At 57.5% G+C, this 20,753-nt stretch overlaps 6 protein-coding genes across 6 annotated transcripts; 2 read left to right on the top strand and 4 right to left on the bottom strand.

The window, feature by feature from the left end:
* Positions 1-161: 161 nt before the first annotated feature.
* LY79DRAFT_590432 (GTP binding protein) lies at positions 162-2,547 on the bottom strand (the record flags this gene model as incomplete). Its single annotated transcript, XM_060561154.1, has 4 exons — positions 162-1,690; positions 1,763-2,017; positions 2,079-2,216; positions 2,310-2,547. 4 exons carry the CDS (start codon positions 2,545-2,547, stop codon positions 162-164), a joined length of 2,160 nt encoding a protein of 719 aa, XP_060413965.1.
* A 3,617-nt stretch (positions 2,548-6,164) lies between these two features.
* LY79DRAFT_590431 (uncharacterized protein) lies at positions 6,165-7,369 on the top strand (the record flags this gene model as incomplete). The annotated part of the gene is made up of 2 exons (XM_060561153.1): positions 6,165-6,387; positions 6,630-7,369. The coding sequence occupies 2 exons, from the start codon at positions 6,165-6,167 to the stop codon at positions 7,367-7,369; spliced, it is 963 nt and encodes a 320-aa protein (XP_060413964.1).
* Positions 7,370-7,910: 541 nt separating this feature from the next.
* LY79DRAFT_590430 (uncharacterized protein) lies at positions 7,911-9,413 on the bottom strand (the record flags this gene model as incomplete). The annotated part of the gene is made up of 1 exon (XM_060561152.1): positions 7,911-9,413. One exon carries the CDS (start codon positions 9,411-9,413, stop codon positions 7,911-7,913), a length of 1,503 nt encoding a protein of 500 aa, XP_060413963.1.
* Positions 9,414-10,753: 1,340 nt separating this feature from the next.
* Positions 10,754-11,832, bottom strand: LY79DRAFT_590429 (alpha-ketoglutarate-dependent 2; the record flags this gene model as incomplete). Its single annotated transcript, XM_060561151.1, has 3 exons — positions 10,754-11,386; positions 11,449-11,649; positions 11,716-11,832. 3 exons carry the CDS (start codon positions 11,830-11,832, stop codon positions 10,754-10,756), a joined length of 951 nt encoding a protein of 316 aa, XP_060413962.1.
* Positions 11,833-12,909: 1,077 nt separating this feature from the next.
* Positions 12,910-13,982, top strand: LY79DRAFT_554733 (uncharacterized protein; the record flags this gene model as incomplete). The annotated part of the gene is made up of 1 exon (XM_060557872.1): positions 12,910-13,982. Exon 1 carries the CDS (start codon positions 13,038-13,040, stop codon positions 13,977-13,979), a length of 942 nt encoding a protein of 313 aa, XP_060413961.1. The 5' UTR covers positions 12,910-13,037.
* A 147-nt stretch (positions 13,983-14,129) lies between these two features.
* On the bottom strand, positions 14,130-17,332 carry LY79DRAFT_590427 (uncharacterized protein; the record flags this gene model as incomplete). Its single annotated transcript, XM_060561150.1, has 6 exons — positions 14,130-15,076; positions 15,137-15,532; positions 15,603-16,613; positions 16,678-16,975; positions 17,024-17,266; positions 17,324-17,332. 6 exons carry the CDS (start codon positions 17,330-17,332, stop codon positions 14,130-14,132), a joined length of 2,904 nt encoding a protein of 967 aa, XP_060413960.1.
* Between the last annotated feature and the right edge of the window lie 3,421 nt (positions 17,333-20,753).

The following is a 20,753-nucleotide window of genomic DNA, read 5'->3' as shown; positions in this document are numbered from 1 at the left end:
ATCGCTGTATACAATGCAATGGATGTGAGTTGGGTGTTGGAGCCAAGTCGCTTGAACTACCTGAAATCTAATAGCATCATCACCGTGAGCTTCATTCCGCCCATGTCTGCCTCCCATCATGATCACCCCCTCAATTTCCTGTTTTCGATGGTGCCCTTGGGTCACCTTTTCCCTTTGCCCTTTTCATCCACGAGTATCTCGCCGCCCTCCTTGAGCATCTCTTCCAACGCCGTCCTCCTCGAGGCCGGCAGCTCATCCGCGTGGTTCTTGACCAGTTCCGCCACCATGACAAGGCCGTTTTCCCGGTCCACCTTTTTCATGCCCGCCGCCTGCGAGGGGTCGGCCTGCTGCGGCTCCAGCCCCAGACCCTCCACCACCGACGCATTGCCTCCTCCACCGCCGCCGCCGACGACGATCTGCCCCGCGGCGTCCGCTGCGGCCGGGGCTCCTTCGATAGCCTTGGCGTCGTCGCCCCCATGCGCGTCGTCCTCCGACGGCGGCGCCCGTCCCGTGATGGCCTGCGTCAGGGCCTCGAACGCGCCGGCGACGCCGAGGACGCGGACGACGACGTCGGCGCCGTCCTTGGCGCGGCACATGAGGGCCAAGACGAACCAGGCCTCGCTGCGGAGGACGGGGAAGCGGGTCTGGGTGACGAGGAAGGCCAGGACGCGGTTCAGGCTCGCGTGCTGGCGGTAGAACTTCTCGCGGCGGCGGACGCTGCCGTTGCCCTCGGCCTCGGCGACGGCGGTGGGCGACAGCGGCTTCTCTGGGCGGAAGACGTAGCCGTCGGTCGAGGGGTCCCAGTCGGGGAGGACGGGGGGGATCTGGGCGGTGTGCAGGACGCGGCAGACGGCGGCGGCGGCACGGGCGGCCTCGGTGCGGGTGTGCTCGGCGTCGGTGCGGGAGAAGATGTCGAGCAGGCGGTGGAGCTGGGTGGTGCCGTGGGCGGGGGAGAGGGGGTCCGGGCTCAGGGGCGCGCAGAGGCGGCGGACGTTGGTGGGGGTGTTGACGAGGAGCAGGCGGGTGAGGGAGACGGAAACGAACTGGACCTGGGGGTTCACGTCGAGGGACCAGACGCGGGGGAGGACGTCCGGATCGAAGAGGCCGGCGTCGCCGAGGACGGGCTTGTTCTGGGAGGGGATGGCGAGGTTCTTAAGGAAGGACAGGGCCGAGTGGAGGAGCAGGGAGTCGGTGGCGTCGCGGAGGAGGCTGACGAGCGGGAGGTGGACGGCGTGGTCCCGGACGAGGGCGAAGGAGGCCTCGTCGGAGCGGGCGACGTTGCCGAGGCAGAGGCAGGCGGCGGCGCCGAGGTGGAGGTTGGGCAGGGACAGCCAGGACTGCAGAGTGGCGAGGACGGGGTCGCCGAGGGGGTGGCGGGCGGCGAAGTCGTCGGCATAGGAGATGTCGGCGAGGACTTGGACGAAGGACTGGGGCAGGGCACGGAGCTGGGCGGCGGCGTCGTCGTCGTCGACCTCGACGGCGTCGAGCTGGGTCTGGAGGTGGTAGAAGGCGGCGAGGAGGACGGGGACGGCGCCGGCGTCGACGAGGGCAGCCTGGATGGGCGCGTGGGTGAGGTAGGCGAGGGCGACGGCCGTGAGGAAGACGAAGTCCTCGGCGTCGGTGGTGGGCGTGAGGGCCAGCGTGAGGAGGACGACCGGCGTCTGCGGGGGCGCGAGGGTCGTCTCAGTTTCTGGAGGGGAGGAAGGGGGGAAAAGTTTAGCCAAGGGTTCTATGAGGGAGGCGGCGGACAAAAAGGACTCACCGTGCGTGGCCAGCAGAGCCAGGATCTTGGCGATTATGCCGACGAGGTGCGGTGCGTCGGTGAGCCGCGTGCTGGTCAGGAGGTCGACGAGGTGGGTTGTCAGAGATGAGGTGCTGGCTTGGGCCTGGGCGGGCTCGTAGTCAACGAGCACGTTGTAGAGGACGGGCACGGCGAAGGGGAGGGCGGCATCGTCGCCGAGAAAGCCGATGATGGCGGGCAGGGCATTTGAGGCCACGACTCTTTCACGGTTTTCATCTGAGGGTTCACGTCAGTCTTTCCCGGTGTATGAAAGAAAGGAACACGATTGGTGTCTCACCAGTGTCGGCACATGAGTTGCCGATGAGGCGGAGCATATGCCTCTGTAGTGCGGGCCGGAGGCCGTGTGAGGAGGAGACGACGATGGAGAGGAAGAAGTCCAGGATGCCCGAGTCTCCCAAGGGCAACCTCCATGAAGCTGTGGGATGCGTCAGTACCATGTCCTCTCATTGCCAATTCTCATTGCCGAAGCGGGAGAGGGAGCGGGGGGAGGGGGGGGGAAGGGGCTCACAGTCCCGGCTCCCGTCGCCCAACTTCTCGGCGACGACGTCGATTTCCTCGCTGCCGGCGTCCCACAGCCTCTGCGCCGTGAACAGGACGTCGCCCAGTAGGGCTGTGTTGTGGGCGCGGCCCTGGTCCTCCGATGCCGGATCAGCCCGCGCGGAAGCGGACGAGAGGAGGTTTGCAATGGCATCTGGCGTGAGCACGTTGCCGTCCGACGGCTGCTGTTGGGAGCCCGCTTCGGCCATGATGACTGACGACTCTCCCTCGTCCCTTGTCTTGGGCAGGTTTACTTTCCTTTTCTCCTTTTCTCCCCTTCTCTGGTTTTTTTTTTCTTTTTCCAGAGGAAAAGCGTGGGGTCCGTCTTATAAGTTTGGATGCGGCCCTTCAGGAAAGGAAATCAGACTTTCCGGGGGTTCGGAACTGATTGGTCGGTTTGGGGTTTCGTTGGTTCAGTGTGTGTGTCCCGCCGAAGTGCTGCCCGGAGATGGGATGCAGTGCATGCCATCCCACCCGGCGCGAGTTCCTTTCCCTTTCCGTGCGGGTGAATGGCGGTTGGTGGGGAAGGGGTTGTTGCAGCTCCAGCAGCCGATTGGCCCACAGTGCAGCACTATAAGCCACGGCGGGGTCTCTCCGTCGGAGCTGGAGCTCTCGGCCGATACGATGCAACGGCCTGCCGTCCGACGCCCCGGCCGCCGTCCCGGGGGGAGGGGTTTCTGTCGAGTGGCCGTTTTGCCCGTTGGACTTGGCACATCTCGTATCTTGAATTGCTGACTCTGGACCGTGGTATCATAAGAAGCGGCTTCCGAGTTTATACTGTGTGTGCCATGTGACCGAATGGAAGTTCTTGGCCCGCATCAGAGAACGAACAGTGGAGTTCATCTGAATCATCTTGATCTCTTGGGCTATCAATAAACATGCATGGCAAACCAGTTCAGGCAATCTTTTCGTAAAGGCGTAGTAGACCATGTCAATGCGCACGACGAATGCAAATGCACTTTACCAAAATCATCAGGTAGGCCTTGTAGCGTAGTATCGCCTTAGCTTCATACCGCGTCTAAACCCTTGTTTGAGGGCTAGTAAAATTTGACGTGACATCTCGTGGAACCCAGAAGCTACCCCACAACTGACTCGTTTTTGGTTTGCATCTCACACCTTGAATAGATTCGCAGCTGTAATGATAAAGTCTATGATATGAACCTCGGGGTGTTACACGGCATGTCGAGATACGATATCGACAACTACATGAGTTTGAGGATTATTCTATAACTTGAAAGCAAGTGAAGAACACGTTGTCTTTTGAGAATGTTGATACTCCCACCTAATGGTGCAACATCTTTGTGCATCTATTACTGCTAACTTGAGGGTAAACCAACGCTGTCGATCAGGAGGGGTGATGTGGTGATCATTCACTGCCTTCTCTCCTCTTCTCCCATCGCGCCTCTCCCTCTTGACCCCATCTACACTCCCAACCAACGTGGCAAATCGACTACTTTGCTTGCGGTAGTGCTGAAAGGATCCGCGTGCTCAGCATATTCGACTCGTTGGGCATCTAGTGAAACCTGATGGTGTACAGTGCTTCGGGATCTTCCCGGAGGCTCACGCTTCAAGATGACAGGACAACGACCCCGACCGAACCGCAAGCAGGCGCTAGAACTTAGAAATGCTACGATTTCGACGATGCATCTGGGCATAGAGGATAGAGGGACGGGGAGGGTATAAAATGATGGCCAGGTCCTCCAAGTTCGAAGGGGAAATGGACCACACCATGCCCAGACGGGGCGACTTTGACACGACGACCTCAAGGAAGCATTGTATATCGCCCCTCAGATCTCAGCACCATGCGAGTTTCCATATAGGCGATGCAAACTTCATTCGAGGACCGGCCTACATACGATGCACCTGGGGCTCCCAGAAAACAAGATGGAGTCCACCACAGCCGCCATCCCTCGTCCTCATGTGCCGTTTCACCCGCGTCCACGCCGGCGTAGCCCTCCCTCGACGCTACCTCGGGCTGTGGCGATCTTGGTGTCATGCTCTACACGGGCGAAGCCTGCGCCGGCGTCGACACCACCGAGGTTCGCACTTGAAAAGAGCGCCCACTGAGCGCCGACGACGGCCTGTGCCCCAAGCTCGTCGCCCGGAGTGCTGTTTTGACGACTACGGCTGCTCCAAGGGTTACTGCTGGAAGAAGTGCAAATGTGGCGGGAAGAGGCACCGGACTGCCTGCACCCACGGCCTGGTGGATCAGGTCAAGTTCGGGCAAGGGAAGATGCGAAGACTGTGGCTGCAGCTGTCACTGAACATTCAGAAGCCGAACTTGGCTGTCGAGTCGTGGGCCATGGTTTGGTTCAAAGGGAGGGGAAAATTGGGCAGTGAATGCCAAACACATCGTTTGTTTCCGAGGCTTTGCATTTTTCTCAGGGTAGCACCTAGCCACTCCCTGGACAAGGCGACGTAAAACAGGTGGAGAGCCAAACAATAGGGCGATCATGATTCATGGAGACATTTGAAGAGAGACAGTGAATTGCGTCTGCCTTGTGTTCTTGGTTGTGGGGAGCGTTCAAAGACTTGCTGTCGTGGAAAGCCACTTGGTGGACATTGCGCGGAGCCCCATTAATCACAAAGCATCAGACAAGACCTACACTGCCCAGTCCTTACCATGTACCTATTGAAGATCTGACCATCCCCCGCCGGCTTCAGCTGCTTCGCTAGCGCTTGACAAATATCCTGGGGGGTGTCAAATCGGGATGCAGCCAGGGAGTCCATTGTATACGCTGGTGGCTGTCGGCAGCTGCCGTGATTGGTACGGAGTCGAGCGCACGGCACGCCCCCTAGAAAAGCCAAAGAACGCCCTCAAGACGCGGCAGATCTACCGTATCCTCTGGGCAAATTGGCCAACCGCTAATTCTCAGGCTAACGGCAAAGAGTATCGCGGCCACCAGATAAGGGCTAGCGTGCTGGCAGAAACAGGGATCTAGAAAGGCAAAAGCAGGGGTTAGTCATTTACGTCAGCAGGAAGTTAAGGCGTAAGAACAGTAAATAATGGGCAAGTGGGCAGGTGGGTGGATAGGTGGGTATGTTGACCGCTTTCTCTGATAGGTTTAGCGCTATGAGCGGCCACTTTCCCCTTTACCGTTAGCCCGAGAATTAGCGGTTGGCCAATTTGCTCAGAGGATACGGTACCCCAGAGGGCCAAAGCCGAGGCGTCGGCTTCGTCCAGGTGCACTTTTGGAATCCTATACCGTACCTTAGTAGATCGCGTTGAAGACGTACCCTACTTAGTCTGGAGTCCATGGCCCAACGACGCGCCGGTCGTAAATAGACCGAGAGAGAGAGAGTGAGTCCGGCGCAGCGAACGCGCCTTTCCCCACGTGCGATGCCGGGATGATCAGTAAACACAAGGGTTCGGCAGCAACAGCTCGAGGCAGCGAGCCTCCCAAGAAGGGAGACGATCAGTTGGAGATGATCCCGAAGGCCCCCCGGGGAGGACCCGAGAAACCCAGCAAACGTCATCCAGGCACGAGAAATGATAGTGTGTTCTCGCAGTCACCGAGAAGCCAGCGTCACTAGTGGCAATAACGTCTTCAACCAAAGTCAAGCTAACTCGATGTGTATACCAAGGCTTTTGCGTTTGTCTCGCCCCAAATTTACCAATTCCTTGTCCAGGAATCCAAGTCCCCCGGCTTTTGATCGTCGATGCGCCCCGCAGCCCGCTCAGCCCTGTGTGCACTTTTTTTTTGCTTTTTGTTTTCATCACTCTGCAGCGTGTCCCATCGAGAAGGAAGCCCTGTCATCTTACCGGATGTCTACGGAGAAAAAGAAAGGGAAAAAAAAAAAAACCCACCGAGAGCCTGGACCAGACATGACCGAGCCCACGATGTTACCACCGCTGTCAACCCTGATGCGGCCTCCGATCCCTGAAATGGTGCCTATTGAGGACAACTGGAAAGGCAAGACAAGCCCGGCCGAGAGGAGGAAGATCCAGAACAAGCTCAACCAACGGATCTGGAGTAAGTGGCACGCACCTCCTGCAATCTGCTTATGCATGCTGATGATCCCATCACCCCTTGTTCGTTTGTCTTCGAGTCCCCTCCCCCCCAAGTGACCCCTGCTTACGCGCCCGGCCCGTCGACAGGACAGCGACGGAAGCAGGAAAAACAGGAGCAGCAGCAGCAGCAGCGCCAAGAAGCATCTCATAACCCCGGCACACCATCATCGTCCCCGTCCCCGTCCTCGTCCCCATCCTCGCAGGCGCCTTGGGGCGTCCTGGTACCGACCTCGAGATGGGCGGTGGCTGAGGCGGCAGCAGCACCCCCGGCTTTTACAGCCCACGACGACGCGGAGATGCAGCTGTCCCGGCCGGGGCCGCCCAGGAAAGTAAAAGACCCGCGCGGATGCGTTTTAAGGGCAACTCTGACAGCCCTGGAGTACCTCGGCCGGGCGGGGCCGTTGATCGAGCTCCGAGAAGAGGACTTGGACGACCTGTACGACCTCTTCCTGCAGCGTGCGCACGAGAGCCGGGGTCGGCGGGGCTCGGGCCCGGGCCCGGGCCCTATGGCGGATTTGCTACTGCCGCTGGTGCAGTTCAACCTGTTCCGCGGGCTGATGGAGAACTCCAAGACGCTGGGCATCACCCTGTCCATGGTCTTGGACGACAACTGCATCTCCCCGTACGGCAGCGACCCCGCGTACGGCGCCGGCTCCGGCGACGGGTGGGTGGTTGCTCTGCCGTCCGCCATGCGGCCGACGCGGACGCAGCTGACGGTGTCGCACCACCCCTGGCTCGACCTCCTGCCCCTGCCGCGGCTGCGGGACAACCTGATCGGGGCCGGGGACTCCCTGGACGACGATGAGCTGTGCCTCGACCTGATCGGGAACGCGGACGCGCCGTCCGGCCGGGGGGGCATGATCCTATGGGGGGAGCCATGGGACCCGAGGAGCTGGGAGGTGACGGAGGACTTTGTCGAGAGGTGGCGGTGGATTCTCGAGGGGTGCGGGGAGCTAATCGTGTCGTCCAACTACTGGAGAGCCAAGCGGGGCGAGAGGAGAATGAGGGTGAAGCTATAACGGGGAGGTGGTCGACAACGACAACGGAGCAAGACGCCGAGATTCGCAGGAGAACTTGTTGTGGAGATGCTCCCGCTCTACAGCCCGGAACATGACATCTCTTCTGCGAACCGGAGCCAGTACGGCCTAAGAAAGCCGCCTCTCCTTTTCGCGTGTGGCGTATTGCAGGCAAGCCGCTTAGCAAACACTTTTGAGATGCCTGAGAAAAGCCAAGATCTAACGAAGATGCTTGGAAAGTTATCACCGGCATGGGGTCTTTCGGGAGGGGTCCTGGCCAGAGTTTGCATTTGCTAGATACGTCTAAGTGCAACGAAGCGAGAGCCAAAACGCATCGCCTCGTGGCGTTCGCTCTCAGCGCGTATGTTGGTGTCGCATAGTGCTCTCGTAATGTGCATTCCCGTTACGTTCATCCTTCATAACACATCTTTGCGACGTAAATCTCGCGATGTGTTCCCCTCGCAGCCTTCGACACATGATCCATTAGCCCACCCCACGTCCTTTGACCAACCATCCATTTCAGTACCTAGTCCCAAGTATCGATTCAGACCTTCATTGCATCCCAAGAGCAGGTCCACAGCCTCTGGATATCTTTGCTGCTCGTGACTTTGATGCGGGCACCGGTCTTGGACAGAGCCTTGTTGGCGATCCTGGTCCACTGAACAGGGGCCACCCACTTTGCTCCGATGACGATGGTGTTGAGTCGAGGAAATCGATCCTCTCGGGCTTTGCAGATAGCCTGGATCATGTTATCGACTGCCTGCCTGTAAGCAATAGCCTCGGGGCTACGGGCGGTCATCCGCGTGTAGTGCATGTTGAATGGAAAATGGGTTAAAGCGAAGGAGCAATCGAGGAAAAGCTTCTCCAGCTGGTCTGGCAGCTTGTTGGGGAGCCTGAACGCGCTGATATCTGAACCGCGTACGAAAAAAGCATCGACTTCCATGCGAAGCTCCTTCAGGTTGGTCATCTCTGGGAGACAAGTGATGGTGTGGGTGGCAGAAGACCGAAAAAAATCCCTCGAGCGTCCCCCATTGCGGAGTGACAACTCTCTAACTTGAGGACAGAACTTTGTCAAGATGGTGTTGAGGCATTCATTGGTGTCGACCTCCGAATTGTAACCCTGGGACGTAACGTTGAGGCACTGCAAGTCAGGACAATGACGCAGGAACTTGGAGAGGGTCGAAGCCGTACAGGAGCTAGCAACCAGATTGACCGTCGTAAAGGGAAGTTTCATGCCGGGGTCAATGGCGTCCAGGTTGCTCCATCTATCCATATCTCCCGTGAAAGTGAACTCGCGGAGATGGATTGAAGCAGTGAGAGCCTTGAAAGGGTGGTAAGGTCCTGCTTGGATTGTGCGGACTGCTTTTTGCAGGTACTGTTTGGTGGAGAGACCGAGGATCTTCACAACCGGCAGGAGAGCTGTGCCGAGGTTGGGGTTTGTCGACGAGGTGGAAGCGAAGCCTGCGGCCAGGAAGTTGTCTAAAAGACCCCAGTCGTAGCCGATATCGAGGGCGAGATGCTTTGTTTGGTCAACGAAAAAAAGGAATAAACCGAACACGCATTGGATGTTGTCGGAAGGCCTCTCGTTGCAGAAAGACCTGAGCAGAATGAGAAGCTGACGGTCGGATTGGGACAGGCGGGACTCGTCGATGGGGGCATTTGGCCACTCGCGGAAGATGCGCCTAGCATCATGGCGGCGGAAACACCAATAATTGGCGTTGAGGCGGACGGTGTGGATAAGCTTCCGGAGGGGAGGATTCTCGATAAGGCTTCTTGTAAGATGACAAAGCTCAACCTCATATTGGATGCTGATTTCGCGATAGAGCTCTTTCTGGGCGAGAGCACGACTGTCGCGACTGGTGACGCTGAAGTCACGAAGTAGACGGCGACCACCGACAGCAAACATGTTCTCGACGACCGTGACGCGCATCTCGGGGGGCAAGAGAGAGAATCTGAGGGGCTGCGTTTTGTCGACTTTGTTCTTTTTGGAGGGCCTTTTGCGTGCCGAGCGGCTGTGGCGGCGCTTCGGCTTCGAGGTTGGGGCCATTGTGGAAGCTGATACTGTTGCAGGGAGAGGTGAACTGGCCATCAAAGTGGTTGAAGTAGAGGTCTGAGCCGTGTTGGCGAATGCTAGGACTCTCGAGCTCGTACTGCCCATTGAGAAGGGTAGGAAAAAGAAGATGGCGATGAAGAAGAAGAGGAGGAGGAGGAAGAAGAAGGAGGCCACGATGTCCCTGAGGTGGCGGGAGGGAAATGAGAAGGACCACAAAGACGCGAAGTGAAAGGAAAGGGCTATCGCGTCCGCGGTGTCCTGACTGTTTACTCCTTCCCTAGACTGAACTGGAGAGTTGGAAGGAGAGAAACAGAGGAGAAGCCTTCCACACGGTGGGTTGGTTGGACACGTGATGTCGAGGGCGGCAGAATAAGGAGGAGCCGAGGGCGAGGGCGAGGGCGAGGGCGAGGGCGAGGGTGAGGTGAGGAAGGTTCTCTTGGAAGCAAGAAGGGTCTCGGTGCTTCCATATTCTGATGTGAAGGCGCGATCAGACTTCAAGGGCAGCATAGGCAAGCGGGCGGGTTGTGGAAGGCGGGACGAGTCCATGACACAGTCGAGGCAGCAAGCCGGGCAACATGGAAGGCGACTGAATTGAGAAGGTGTTGATGACAATACTTCTCGCTTGGGTTTGTTGGATGCGTGTGGAAAAGAATGTATCTGGGGTAACGTTAGAGCGAGGATGAGCATTACTGGCTCACCTTATAATACAGCTAGCTGCCTTGTGATTTGTCTGTGTTGGCTGCAGCAGGAAAGCTAGCAGCGTGCCTTGCACCATGATGAGATGAATTGCAAAGTACTCAAAAGTGAGCTTGAGTGAAGATGATAAAGGCAGCGGAGGATAAAGGAAGTGGTGAAGTGGAAATGGAAGCAATGTGACTTTGTCTGCGTACAACCGAGTAATTGCAAAATAGGCAGGCGAGAAAGGTGTTGCCGTGTGCTTTTCAGGTTAAGAAAAAGATTGATGTATTGCTGGACGTTGCTTCCAGCTTTCAGTGGCCAGGAAAACTGGCTTGTTTGCTGCTGGAATGTTCCCTCTTCAAGTATTAGCAATCAATCCAAGAGGATAGGCCTGCTTTTCTCTTGTTGGAAAACCTCTAGAACTGTCATTATATGAGGACGGCTTGTGTTGTATGAGTTGTGTTGTGTGAGTTGTGTTGTGTGAGTTGTGTTGTGTGAGGAATGAGAAAAGAGGACACGGAATCACAGGAAAGCAGGGAAAGAACAAGAAAATGAGAGAGACGAAAAGAGAATGGAAAGATGAGTTCGATATCCTGCCATATGCCCAAAAAAATGCACCTTCCTTGTCTCAATATCTCCTTCCTTCCCACCTACACTCAAAGGCATCGAAACACATCAGCCATAACCTCAGGCGCAAATGCAAAATCCTTCTCAACCCTTTCATTCAATCCCCAAGCCTCTTCACTTCCATCCAGTACCGTTGCTCTCCTCATATCCCTCTTGTGAAGCCCAGCAACTGGCGTTCCCCGATGGAGCGTACACGTATTATCCCACATGACCAGGTCGCCAACTTCCTGCCACGGGACCGAGACGACAAACTTGTCTTGGGTGGCATGCCGATATAGAAACTCCAACTTCTCTCTCCCCTCTTCCGCCTGGAGTCCTTCGATATGATGACAATGCGACGGCACAAATAGGTTCATCCGCCCGCTCGACTGATGGAGCTGTGCGACCTTGTGCTTGCTCATTTGGTGCTTCTCTGGCTCAAGCTTGGCAAAGAACTCGGAACATGCCTTCTTGCGCGAGTGCCAGAACGAGTGGCCCGCGACATAGTCTTTTTCCATCAGCTCCTGCTTCCAGCACTCAGGGAGTTCGTCCCATGCCGCTCGCGTGTCTGCGAATTCCGTATTTCCGCCGCCGCCTGAGGGAGGGATCTCGTGCGCGAGGAGGATGGAATAGCTCGCCCGCCGAGAGTTGAAGCCGCTATCGACATGGAAGAGCATATTTCCCTGCTCAACCGTAAGTTTCTGCTCGACCTTTGCTTCGCTTGGGACTGCCCCAGGGAACAAACCTTGCTGATCTGAGCCCTAGGATCGCTCGCGCTGATGATGTTTCTGTTGCTGTCGATGTTGCCCTGATCCGTCAGTTCTGGACGGCTCATCCGCGACGGCGACCCAGTGTCCTTGCGGCGTTCAAGCTCACCGAAGCGGTTGGCAAAAGCGACATGGCGCTCGTCGTCCAGGCCCGTTTTCGGGAAGACCAAGACGCCATACTGCGCATCGCAAACTGTCAGCGGCCGACTTACAAGTACGTTACCTCATATCCAAGGAGAACTGACCTTGGATATGGCATCCTTGATCTCCTGGAACACCTCATCTGTTAATGGCTTTGAGAAGTCAACGCCGTAGATCTCCGCTGCAAAGGTCGGATGAAGGGGCCGGATCGTGAGTGACATTATGCCGAGGGTTTCAATCGCCTAACAATCGCTCTGTAACAGGTCCAGGCTCGTCTATTTTAGATGTGCCTTGTTGATTTCTCACGAAATATGCAAAGCCAAAGGCTAGCCGAGTCACCCCAACCTCATAAAAGACCCTCTGAACCTCAAGTCTGATGTCCGGAAGACACGCAACTCTCAGAACAGCGGACCGCCGACACACTATCATCGAACCTAATTTCACCGCCCCACGATCTATGCAATCAAAGTTGACCTCATCTCCTTTCCGCGAGTCATTTCCCGCGACCCTGTATCAAGCCCAGTTAGAATCGGCATTTCAAGCCTTAGGTCGACAGGCCAGGCTCATATTCTCACGATGTCATCCTTGCCCGCCCGCAAACGACCCATGAACGTGCAAATCCGGGGAGTTTGTCCTTCGTATCTACCACACCACCTCATCTTTGTTATTCTCTGCTTCCCACTAAACAGACCACGGCCACTCGAAAACCCAATCTTGCCACTCTCAAAACCTCGTAGCTACAGTCACATCTCGCAAGGGGTCTGTCAAGATGCCGTCCCTCCGCCCTCTTCTCAACCCGATTCTGGGCCCTGCGCCCCGCCAGCCAGAAAGGGTCTCGACCGACATCGTCATTCAGCTTTCCGCACTGGACAGCTCCTGGATGATGCGCATGATGATCATGAGCTGGCCAATGTGCTTTCATGAAGTTCTCGACCCGGAAATGCTTCATACTTCACTCTCGGAGCTACTCACCGTCGGGAATTGGCGGAAGCTTGGCGGTAGACCGCGGCTGGCGGTAGGTGCTTTCGCTGTTGGCTAGCAGAGCTCATTATTGAAACATGAGATGAGCACGAAGTCACTGAGATTTCTCTAGGAGGACGGCAAACTCGAGCTTCACATACCCGAGGCTTTCAGCCCCTCCCGTCCAGCAGTCCACTTCACGACTGAGCCCAACCCCTCAAGTGTGATGTCCCACCCTTTGGCCTCGACAATCCCCTCGCTCCTCTCTTATTCCACCCATGCCCCGTCAAGGCCTCGCATTATCGACACTCCGTCGACACTGACCCCCATCCTCGCGGGACCCGAGGCTCCGACCACGTTTTCTGACTACACCACTACGGATCGCCCGCTGCTCTCACTACACGTGATAACCTTCAAGGACGCAACGTTTGTGACGATTACGTACCCGCACAGCGTCACAGACGGGATGGGGCGCAAGGAGCTTGTTGAAAACTGGTGCCGTGTCCTAGTGGGCAAAAAGGAAGACGTCAAACCCCTGGCAGACCCGACTTTCGACCCCATGGCGAAAATCGCGCAATCAGAGAAGCAACGATACAACGAGACGTTTCTTTGGGAGCACAAGCGATTACGAGGTTGGGGCAAGCTGCGCTTCACCTTCAATCTCCTGTGGTACCTCCTCACGAACCGCATCCGCCAAAGGAACCTATTCATCCCGGCTGCGACCCTCCGGTCCCTCCGCCAGCGTGCCGAAGCCGAAATCTCTCAGTCTCCCGAGGCAGCGACCCGCCTGAGTGACAGCGACATTCTCACGGCCTGGCTCGTCCGCTTGGCCTGCTCCCACATCACATCCCCCGCCAAGCCGATCGCGGTATCCACCGCCCTTGACCTCCGCGGCCGCCTGCACGAGGAAGACATGGCCACCGACGTGGCCTACGTGTCCAATCTCGTGGCGTATAACTGGACGAGCACGACGGCTCTGGAGTTTCTGCACGGCCCGTTCGGAAAGGCCGCCGCGCTCATCCGGGACTCGGTCCGGTCGCAGCTCGCAGACGCCCAGGTCTACGCCTCGACGAAGCTGACGTACAAGGCCGTCGCGGAAAGCGGGAGCACGAACCAGTTCACAGAGCCGAACGGCTTCGTCGTTTCCGTATCGAATGTTTCCAAGGCGAGGTTTCATGAGGTCATTGACTTCAGCCCTGCTATCGTCAGGACGGAAGGGGGAGATGCGGAGGAGAGGATGACGCCGAGGGGCAGGATCGTCTGGCAGTGCAATACCCCCCGGATGCGGATACACCCGCCCTGTCTAGTTTACATACAGGGGAAAGATCATGCTGGCAACTACCTAGCGCAGATGCTCGTCGCCGAGAAGACATGGCGGGTCATCGAGGAGACGATTAGCAAGATGTGAGAAACAGCCGAGGGATGGTTTGCCCGAAAGCAGCAGAGCTTATATTAAAAAGGTTCCCGTCTTAGCCTGACTTACATTACGGGGCTATCCATGTTACGGTGTTAACCATATATACCCAACACGTACACCGTACGCCTCGCTAGAAAGCTTCTAATACAGAACACGCGGCACCCAAAAAGGCGCCTTTTCAACCTCAACTTCTATACGGCATTTGCCGTTGAGCTCGGCACCCTCGTCCGAGCACACGACGACCTTGCGGCAGTGCTCCACCTCCTGCTTGCTCACGCCGGCCGGGTCTTTGGGGATCCATATGATCGGCGCCGGCGACGTCATCTCGGGCGGCCAGTAGGCACGGCGGGCGTAGTCAGGGGGGTACGTCTGCGTGGGGTCCGGGAGGTCGCCGGGGATCATGCGCCGGAGGGTAGAAAAGTCGTCAAAGACGCCCGGGTGAAGCCAGCGCAGGAGGAAGTTGGGCTCGACGGACGGGTCCGGGTACACCCACTGCGAGGCGTAGGCGATCGGACCGGCTAGCCCCCAGTTCTCGACCGTCGTCTGGAGCTTTTTGGCAAGAGCATTGGCGGACCAGTCGTGCACCGAGGCCATCAGGCCGCTTGCGCCCTCCAGACCCCGGCTCCCGTTGACTTGGCGCACAGGGCCGTCGTCTTCCTCTTCGATGTGGTCGAAAACATCGGGATACGACGCCGTGACATCGGCGTCGGTCAGGAAATCGTCTTGGGGGTACCTGCCGCCGTCGAGCTCTTCCATTTCCAGGGCCAGGGCGCGCGGGATGTTGTAGAGCAGCGGGGAGACGGCTTCCCTGAGGGAGATGTGCACCAGGGCCGTGAAGATGAGGAAGCCGATCATCATTATCATGGGAGGGTACGCCGAGCGCAACGCGAATAGTCCAATGAGGCAGATGGTCGCGAGGTAGAGGCCGACCAGGAGGTGCATCAGCGCACGGGGGTAGACGAGGCCGCGGGTGTCGATGGAAGAGTCGCTGACGTAGAGGAGATTGTACTTGTACACGAGGTGGATGCAATACAGACCGACGGTGGCAAAGCCGAGGACAACGGGCGCGATGCAGGAGTAGCTGATGGCTGTCGAACAAATCAGCACGATTTCACGATCATGACGATATTTAGCGGCGGCCGACTTACCGATGACGCCCATGTTTGTGAAAACGGGGAACATGGCTCCCCAATGGACCGGACGGTCCCTGTGCCAGATCCTGAAGAGACCGCGGGGGTTGTCAAAGGCCTTGGCCATGACGTGGTGGCGGAAGACGTCAAAGACGCGGAGGAGGGAGGCGGCGCCGACGGCTAGGCACTGGATGAGGATGTACGAGATGTAAAAGTTGGACGACTTGGGCAGGTTGTCGGCCAGGAGGTCCTTGGCCGAGAGAGGGTTCTGGATGACTTGCGAGAGAGCGCCGGAGGCGGCCGAGGTGAAGGTCGTGACGAGGAAGACCTGAACGACCTGGAAGGCGAAGTAGGCGTGCTGGACGAAGAGCTCTATCAGGGACAGGGACGGGATCCCGGCGAGCCTGGCGCAGCCTTTGCGAAAAGAGTCAGCCTGGGCAACAGAAGCAAGATTCTTATCAGGAGGGAGGAAAGAAACTCGTACCTCGTAGAAGCCACGGCACAATGGCCATGAGGAAGGACAAGGCCAAGGCGGGCAGCAGGCCACTGATGATACCCGTGACGGGGCCCGGCAGCTCAGTGACCCACACGAGAAAAGGAAACAGGTTGGCCAGGAACCTGATGTTGGAGATGACGCCGACGAAGGCCGAGGGAACAGACCAGAAGATGATGGCGGCGGTGATGGCGGCTCGCATGACGAAGCCGCGGACGATGCGCTCGAACCACTGCATGCGGACGGAGGCCCACACGACCTCGTCGGGGCGGATGCCGATGTAGCGCGGCGACATGTGCAGCGGGCGGTTGTGTGCCAGGGTCTGGTAGGCGCGTTCGGCGTCGGCCTGGGACGAGAACTCGACAAAGGCGGTGGGCAGGCGGCGGCCCTCGCCCTTGAGCAGGCTGCGACGCAGCTTGTTGATCTGGTGCGTCAGGGTCTTGATCCGGTTGCGGGACCACTTGATGGTGTCGACGCGGCGGAAGAAGTTGGCCAGGGGCCTGTGGTGGGGGCGCTCGCTGGCGCCGACCCACTGGGCGGCCACGGAACCGTTGACGTCCGGGAGGGCGGTGCTGTCGAGGTACGGGTGGGCCTTCTCCGGGTCGTCCGAGCGCTCGGAGGCGGCGGCGGAGCGCGGGGGCGAGACGTTCTCCGGTTTCGCGGCGGCGGCGGCGGCGGCGGCGGCGGCCTTGAGCTGTTTGTTCCGCCGCCTGTTAGCCAGCTTGATGAGCCGGATCTCGGCCTTTTCGAGGCGCAGCGCCGTCTCGTCGCGCTCCTTGACGAGCCTCTCGAGGTCGCTTGTGTAGCGCGGGATCCAGACGTTCTTGACGGTGTCGCCGAAGAGCTTCCGCAGACGCGCGGCGTCCCGGTAGCTGGGCGGGACGCAGCTGAACATGACGGTGCGGGACGAGAGGCGCTTGGAGTAGTACGGCGACAAGAGGTAGGCGTGGCGGAGGTTGATGTAGTATATGCATTCACGGTAGATGGTGAAGAGGATAAATCCTTAGACAAGGCGTCAGTACAACGGGAGGAAAGGAGAGCGGCAAGACGACGGAGCGGCCCTTACCAAAGAAGATCCATGCAACGATGGCGTGGGCGAAGAAGATGTGCGGATTCTGCACATTACCGATGGTGATGCGATCCAGCTGCGACAGCCCGCCGGTGCCGTTGGCGTGGATTGGCATCAAGGTCGGCCAGGTGATGCAGCAGCCGATGAAGCAGATGATGCTGAGGACCTTCAAGTAGCGGAGGAAGAGATAGGCGTCCAAGGAAGAGCGGTTGAGGATCTCGACGTCCGAGGTGGACCAGAACGGCCTCAGCCAGTTCAACCATCCCTTGGGCAGCGGCGCGACCCGTTCACTGGGCTGCGGTCAGTCTGGGTCGGCGTCACGAGAGTTTTTGGGGGTTGGGACGACGTGCTGTGAGAAGAAGTCTTTGAGGATGGTGCGAGGCGAGTAGACGCGCTGGCTCCGTCGGCGCAGGGCCCAGAAGACGAGCAGGCAGACGGCGGTATAGATGAAGACGGGCACGAGGGTGCTGACGAGGGACATTAACGAGCTGGAGTCGGAGTCGCTCGGCTGCAGTTTGCTGATGGTTCCGCCCGTCGAGTTGTCGCGGGCGGAACCGACTCGATCGTCACCTTGGCCATTGAGAGGCTGTCTGCGGTCAGTCACGGAGGAGGCCTCGGGTTAGGGCGGGGGCAGTCGTCGTACAATATTCATGGCGCCGGACCCGGCTCAACATGTCCTTTTTCTGATGGCAAGCAGCCGGTCGGTCCCCCTTTAGTCGGAGCTTTCCCGTGGGCTACAAGTTCGTGGGATGATGGGGACCGTCGAGGCTTTCTCGGCGGAAAGGGCGAAACGTGCTGACGCTTAATTTGTTTTTCTTTCCGTCTGACGACACAACACACACGCGTCGTCCTTGAGCATTGGGGTAATGGTCTTATCACACAATCCGGCGGCCAGAGAAAACAACACCACCCAACCCACCCCCCGGTGAAGCTGCAGGACCTAGTGCTGTGGCGGATGAATTCCTAATAGCCGATCGGTTGGGATCCATTTATTTGGCGGTGGTTGGCTGGGCCTCCCGATGCGGTGACCATTAGTCTGCGTTGCAGCGGCCCTGCGGGAGATGGCGGCCCTTGACTGGTCCCACGTTGGGAAACCGGCGTTGGCGTCCCCTAGCTGCGTTGAAGATCACCAATACCAAGGCTGCTCAAACCGAAACGAGGTGACGTGCAGATTGACTATCCGTCCGTCCCCGTCTGATGGTTAGAGAGAGTGGACTGATCGAGTTCGGATGATAATGGACGGGCTAAAGGCGCTGCCCCTGGAGACTAGAAAAAAAAAAAAGATCGGTAGAGGAAAATGTGTAGGTAGTGTACTGTAGGTAGTCTGTAGAGGAAGGCGGGTAGAGGTGGGTGGGTAAGATAAGGGCCTGGACCTGCTAGTGGGACGATTCGGTCTCCTCCCTCCCTTGGCTGCCTCCGAGGGTCTCAATCCGAGCTTATCGATTGGCTTAATCCCCCCATCGCTAGGCCTAATATGGATGGATACGAAGAAAGAGCAAGCATCCAGGGGTCTTGCTGATGAGCATCCTATCCCTCCTTCCCGCTAACGTACCGGTATCTGACGTAAGGCACCTTACGTAAGTGCATCGCTGAACCCCAGCTGCGGCCTGGGGTGGACGAGGAATCGGCCGGCCGAAATGCAGAACAAATCGCCCTATTTGAATCCCATCAGAGGCACCATACGGACCCACATCTTCCAGACTTGACCCTCTTCGGCGGACTGATGCGGAACGGAGCGAGCTCCGGCCTCGCGATTCCGGGGGGATCGGCGTCGTCTATTTCAACTTCCAGCTGTGTCCCACCTCGACTGGACCCGCCATCGTTTGCTTGCCTTGGTCAAAAACAGACCGTCGAGTGCCCTGTACCAGTCCCGGACAGCCAGGTTGTGAAGTGAAGTAGGTGATGAAACAGGTCAAGCATCCCCCCATAATGTATTAACACGCGAGCAGCCTTCTTTGTACCCTTTTGCCCCACTCCCTCTGCGCCATTTGGCCACACGGTTCAGTTTCAACGCCATTCGCTTTAGTTATCGTGTGATATGTGCCACACGAGGAGGAAATCTTGCTTCCCTGCCCTAATATGGCCAGCTGCCTGCATAGGGTGTTGGTAGCCGGCTGGGCACATCCTGATTCATCTATGCGATGGAGCAGCAGCGGGAAGTGCGCCGATGTGCCTGCCCCTATCTCTTCTACCTCCCTCGAACCCCGCTTCTAGGACCCAAACTGTACTACTCGCATCTTTGTTCCACATATGCAAAGACAGAGTGCAAACAGTGGACAGACAGGGGGGGGTTCTCGCCGGCATGGAAACGCCAACAAGTAGTGAACAGACCGGTCAGGCTGCAGAACACACTGTTACACGGGTGATACTAAGGTCAGGTACATCCACTCAAGAGGTACCACTAGCATCCCTGCGTTTCGGGTGCAGCACCCTGAATCTTATCCTGGTCTCATTCAACGAGACCAGGCAGAATTTGTTAACTACCCTGCACTTCTGCGACGGTTGGCAATGCCGTCAAACGAGAGCGTTTCGGAAGAAGAAATCGCTCAAAAGGACTGCGATGAGGCTGCTCACTTTGGTAATAGTCATGTTGATGCATGACGATAGGGCTTAAACTAGCCTCTTTCCAAGAATGCGCATGTAGTACCCTGATCATATCGCATCCGACAGATTGCATGTGATACGGTATTGATATCAGCTCTTTTGACAATGAAAAAAGGTTAGCAACACCTGGCCTGTAGCTGCTTTGCCGAACCAATATGTTAGAATAGAACCGCTGATGCGATTTCACCCGCACTTGCAAAGCAACAGCCCTTGATCCGTTCGGCCTGACACATCAGAGCTTGCACCCATAACCTACAAGTCAAGCAGAGAGCACAAAAGTGCTATTACAGCCCAATTGTGCAGCCGGAAACTTGCGAGGCATCGGGAAGGCGTCATGCAAGGCATCCGTTTTTCGGGAGAGGCAACTGGTCAGCCTTCCTTTTAAATGACGAGGGCCCAACAGCAAGCACCACGTTTATCTCTTCGGGCAATTGTGTATGACAGAGAGCACCAGTTTTGGTTTATTGGAGCCACGAGTTCCATCGTCTGCGTACTGCCGAATGCCAAGGCAGGTCTCGATCAGCTGGCTGTGAGTTGGTAAGAACTTTTCGGTAATGGTGTGCCTTCGGTATCTCAGGTGGTTTCTCGGACACCAGCATCATTGATTGAGACGCACGCGCACGCCTCCCCCAACATCGCGAGACGAGACGACGCTTCAGCTGCAGCCGATCAGTCATAAAATTCGTGCGTACCATGAAAATTCCGTACACTACAGCCGTGTAACCCAAACAGTCTTAGTGTCCACCGGAGATTGCAAGCACGCACATCGTTTCACTCACCCCTGGAACTTTGTTGAGGCTGAGGGGCGACCCCCTTCCCTCCTTTCAACCATCCACACGACAACAATGCATCGCGGAAACCTGGCAACATCGAACTTTCGCCTACTGCCTCGCCACGCTGCCTTGACGACGATCTCAGTCTCGACGCCCAAATCCAACATCCATCACGGCAGCGGCATCGGGGACCAATCCTGGCCATTTCCCGGCACACCTCGTCAGCCCCATGTTGATGCCACCGTGACCGCATCTTTCATGGACCGTATGCAATCCTGCCCAATTGGCTAGCTCGAGAGTAGCCTTACGGTACTGAGAAAAGGGAAAACTTGGGGTCGTTCTGCAGATGAAAAGTGATAAGAAGCGGAACTACATCGCGTCCGGAAAATGGTACTCGAATTTCTTCCAGCATACAGCTTCTCAGCTCAGCCTGCCAGCCACTGACGACGAACCATTGCCCTAGCCCCCGAGAAAAAAGTATGCCTTCATGTGGACCTGTGTCAGTACATGTGCTATACGCACTCTTTACACCCATCCGGGTTTGGCGAGGAAACGGCTAACAATCAGAGTAGTGCTATTGTGGGCAAGGTGGCATGACTGTAGTTGTCGACCCGTGCCCAACCTGTCGATACCCTCGATGCTCTCGTTGCAGGGTGGAGAGAGTACAGACCCGCCAACACCAACCACAGCATTACG

The sequence above is a fragment of the Colletotrichum navitas genome, assembly GCF_030913465.1.
Source record: "Colletotrichum navitas strain CBS 125086 chromosome Unknown LY79scaffold_31, whole genome shotgun sequence".
Lineage (NCBI taxonomy): Eukaryota > Fungi > Ascomycota > Sordariomycetes > Glomerellales > Glomerellaceae > Colletotrichum > Colletotrichum navitas.
The sequence above is the reverse complement of the archived record's forward strand: the minus strand, read 5'-3'. Positions and strand labels throughout refer to the sequence as shown.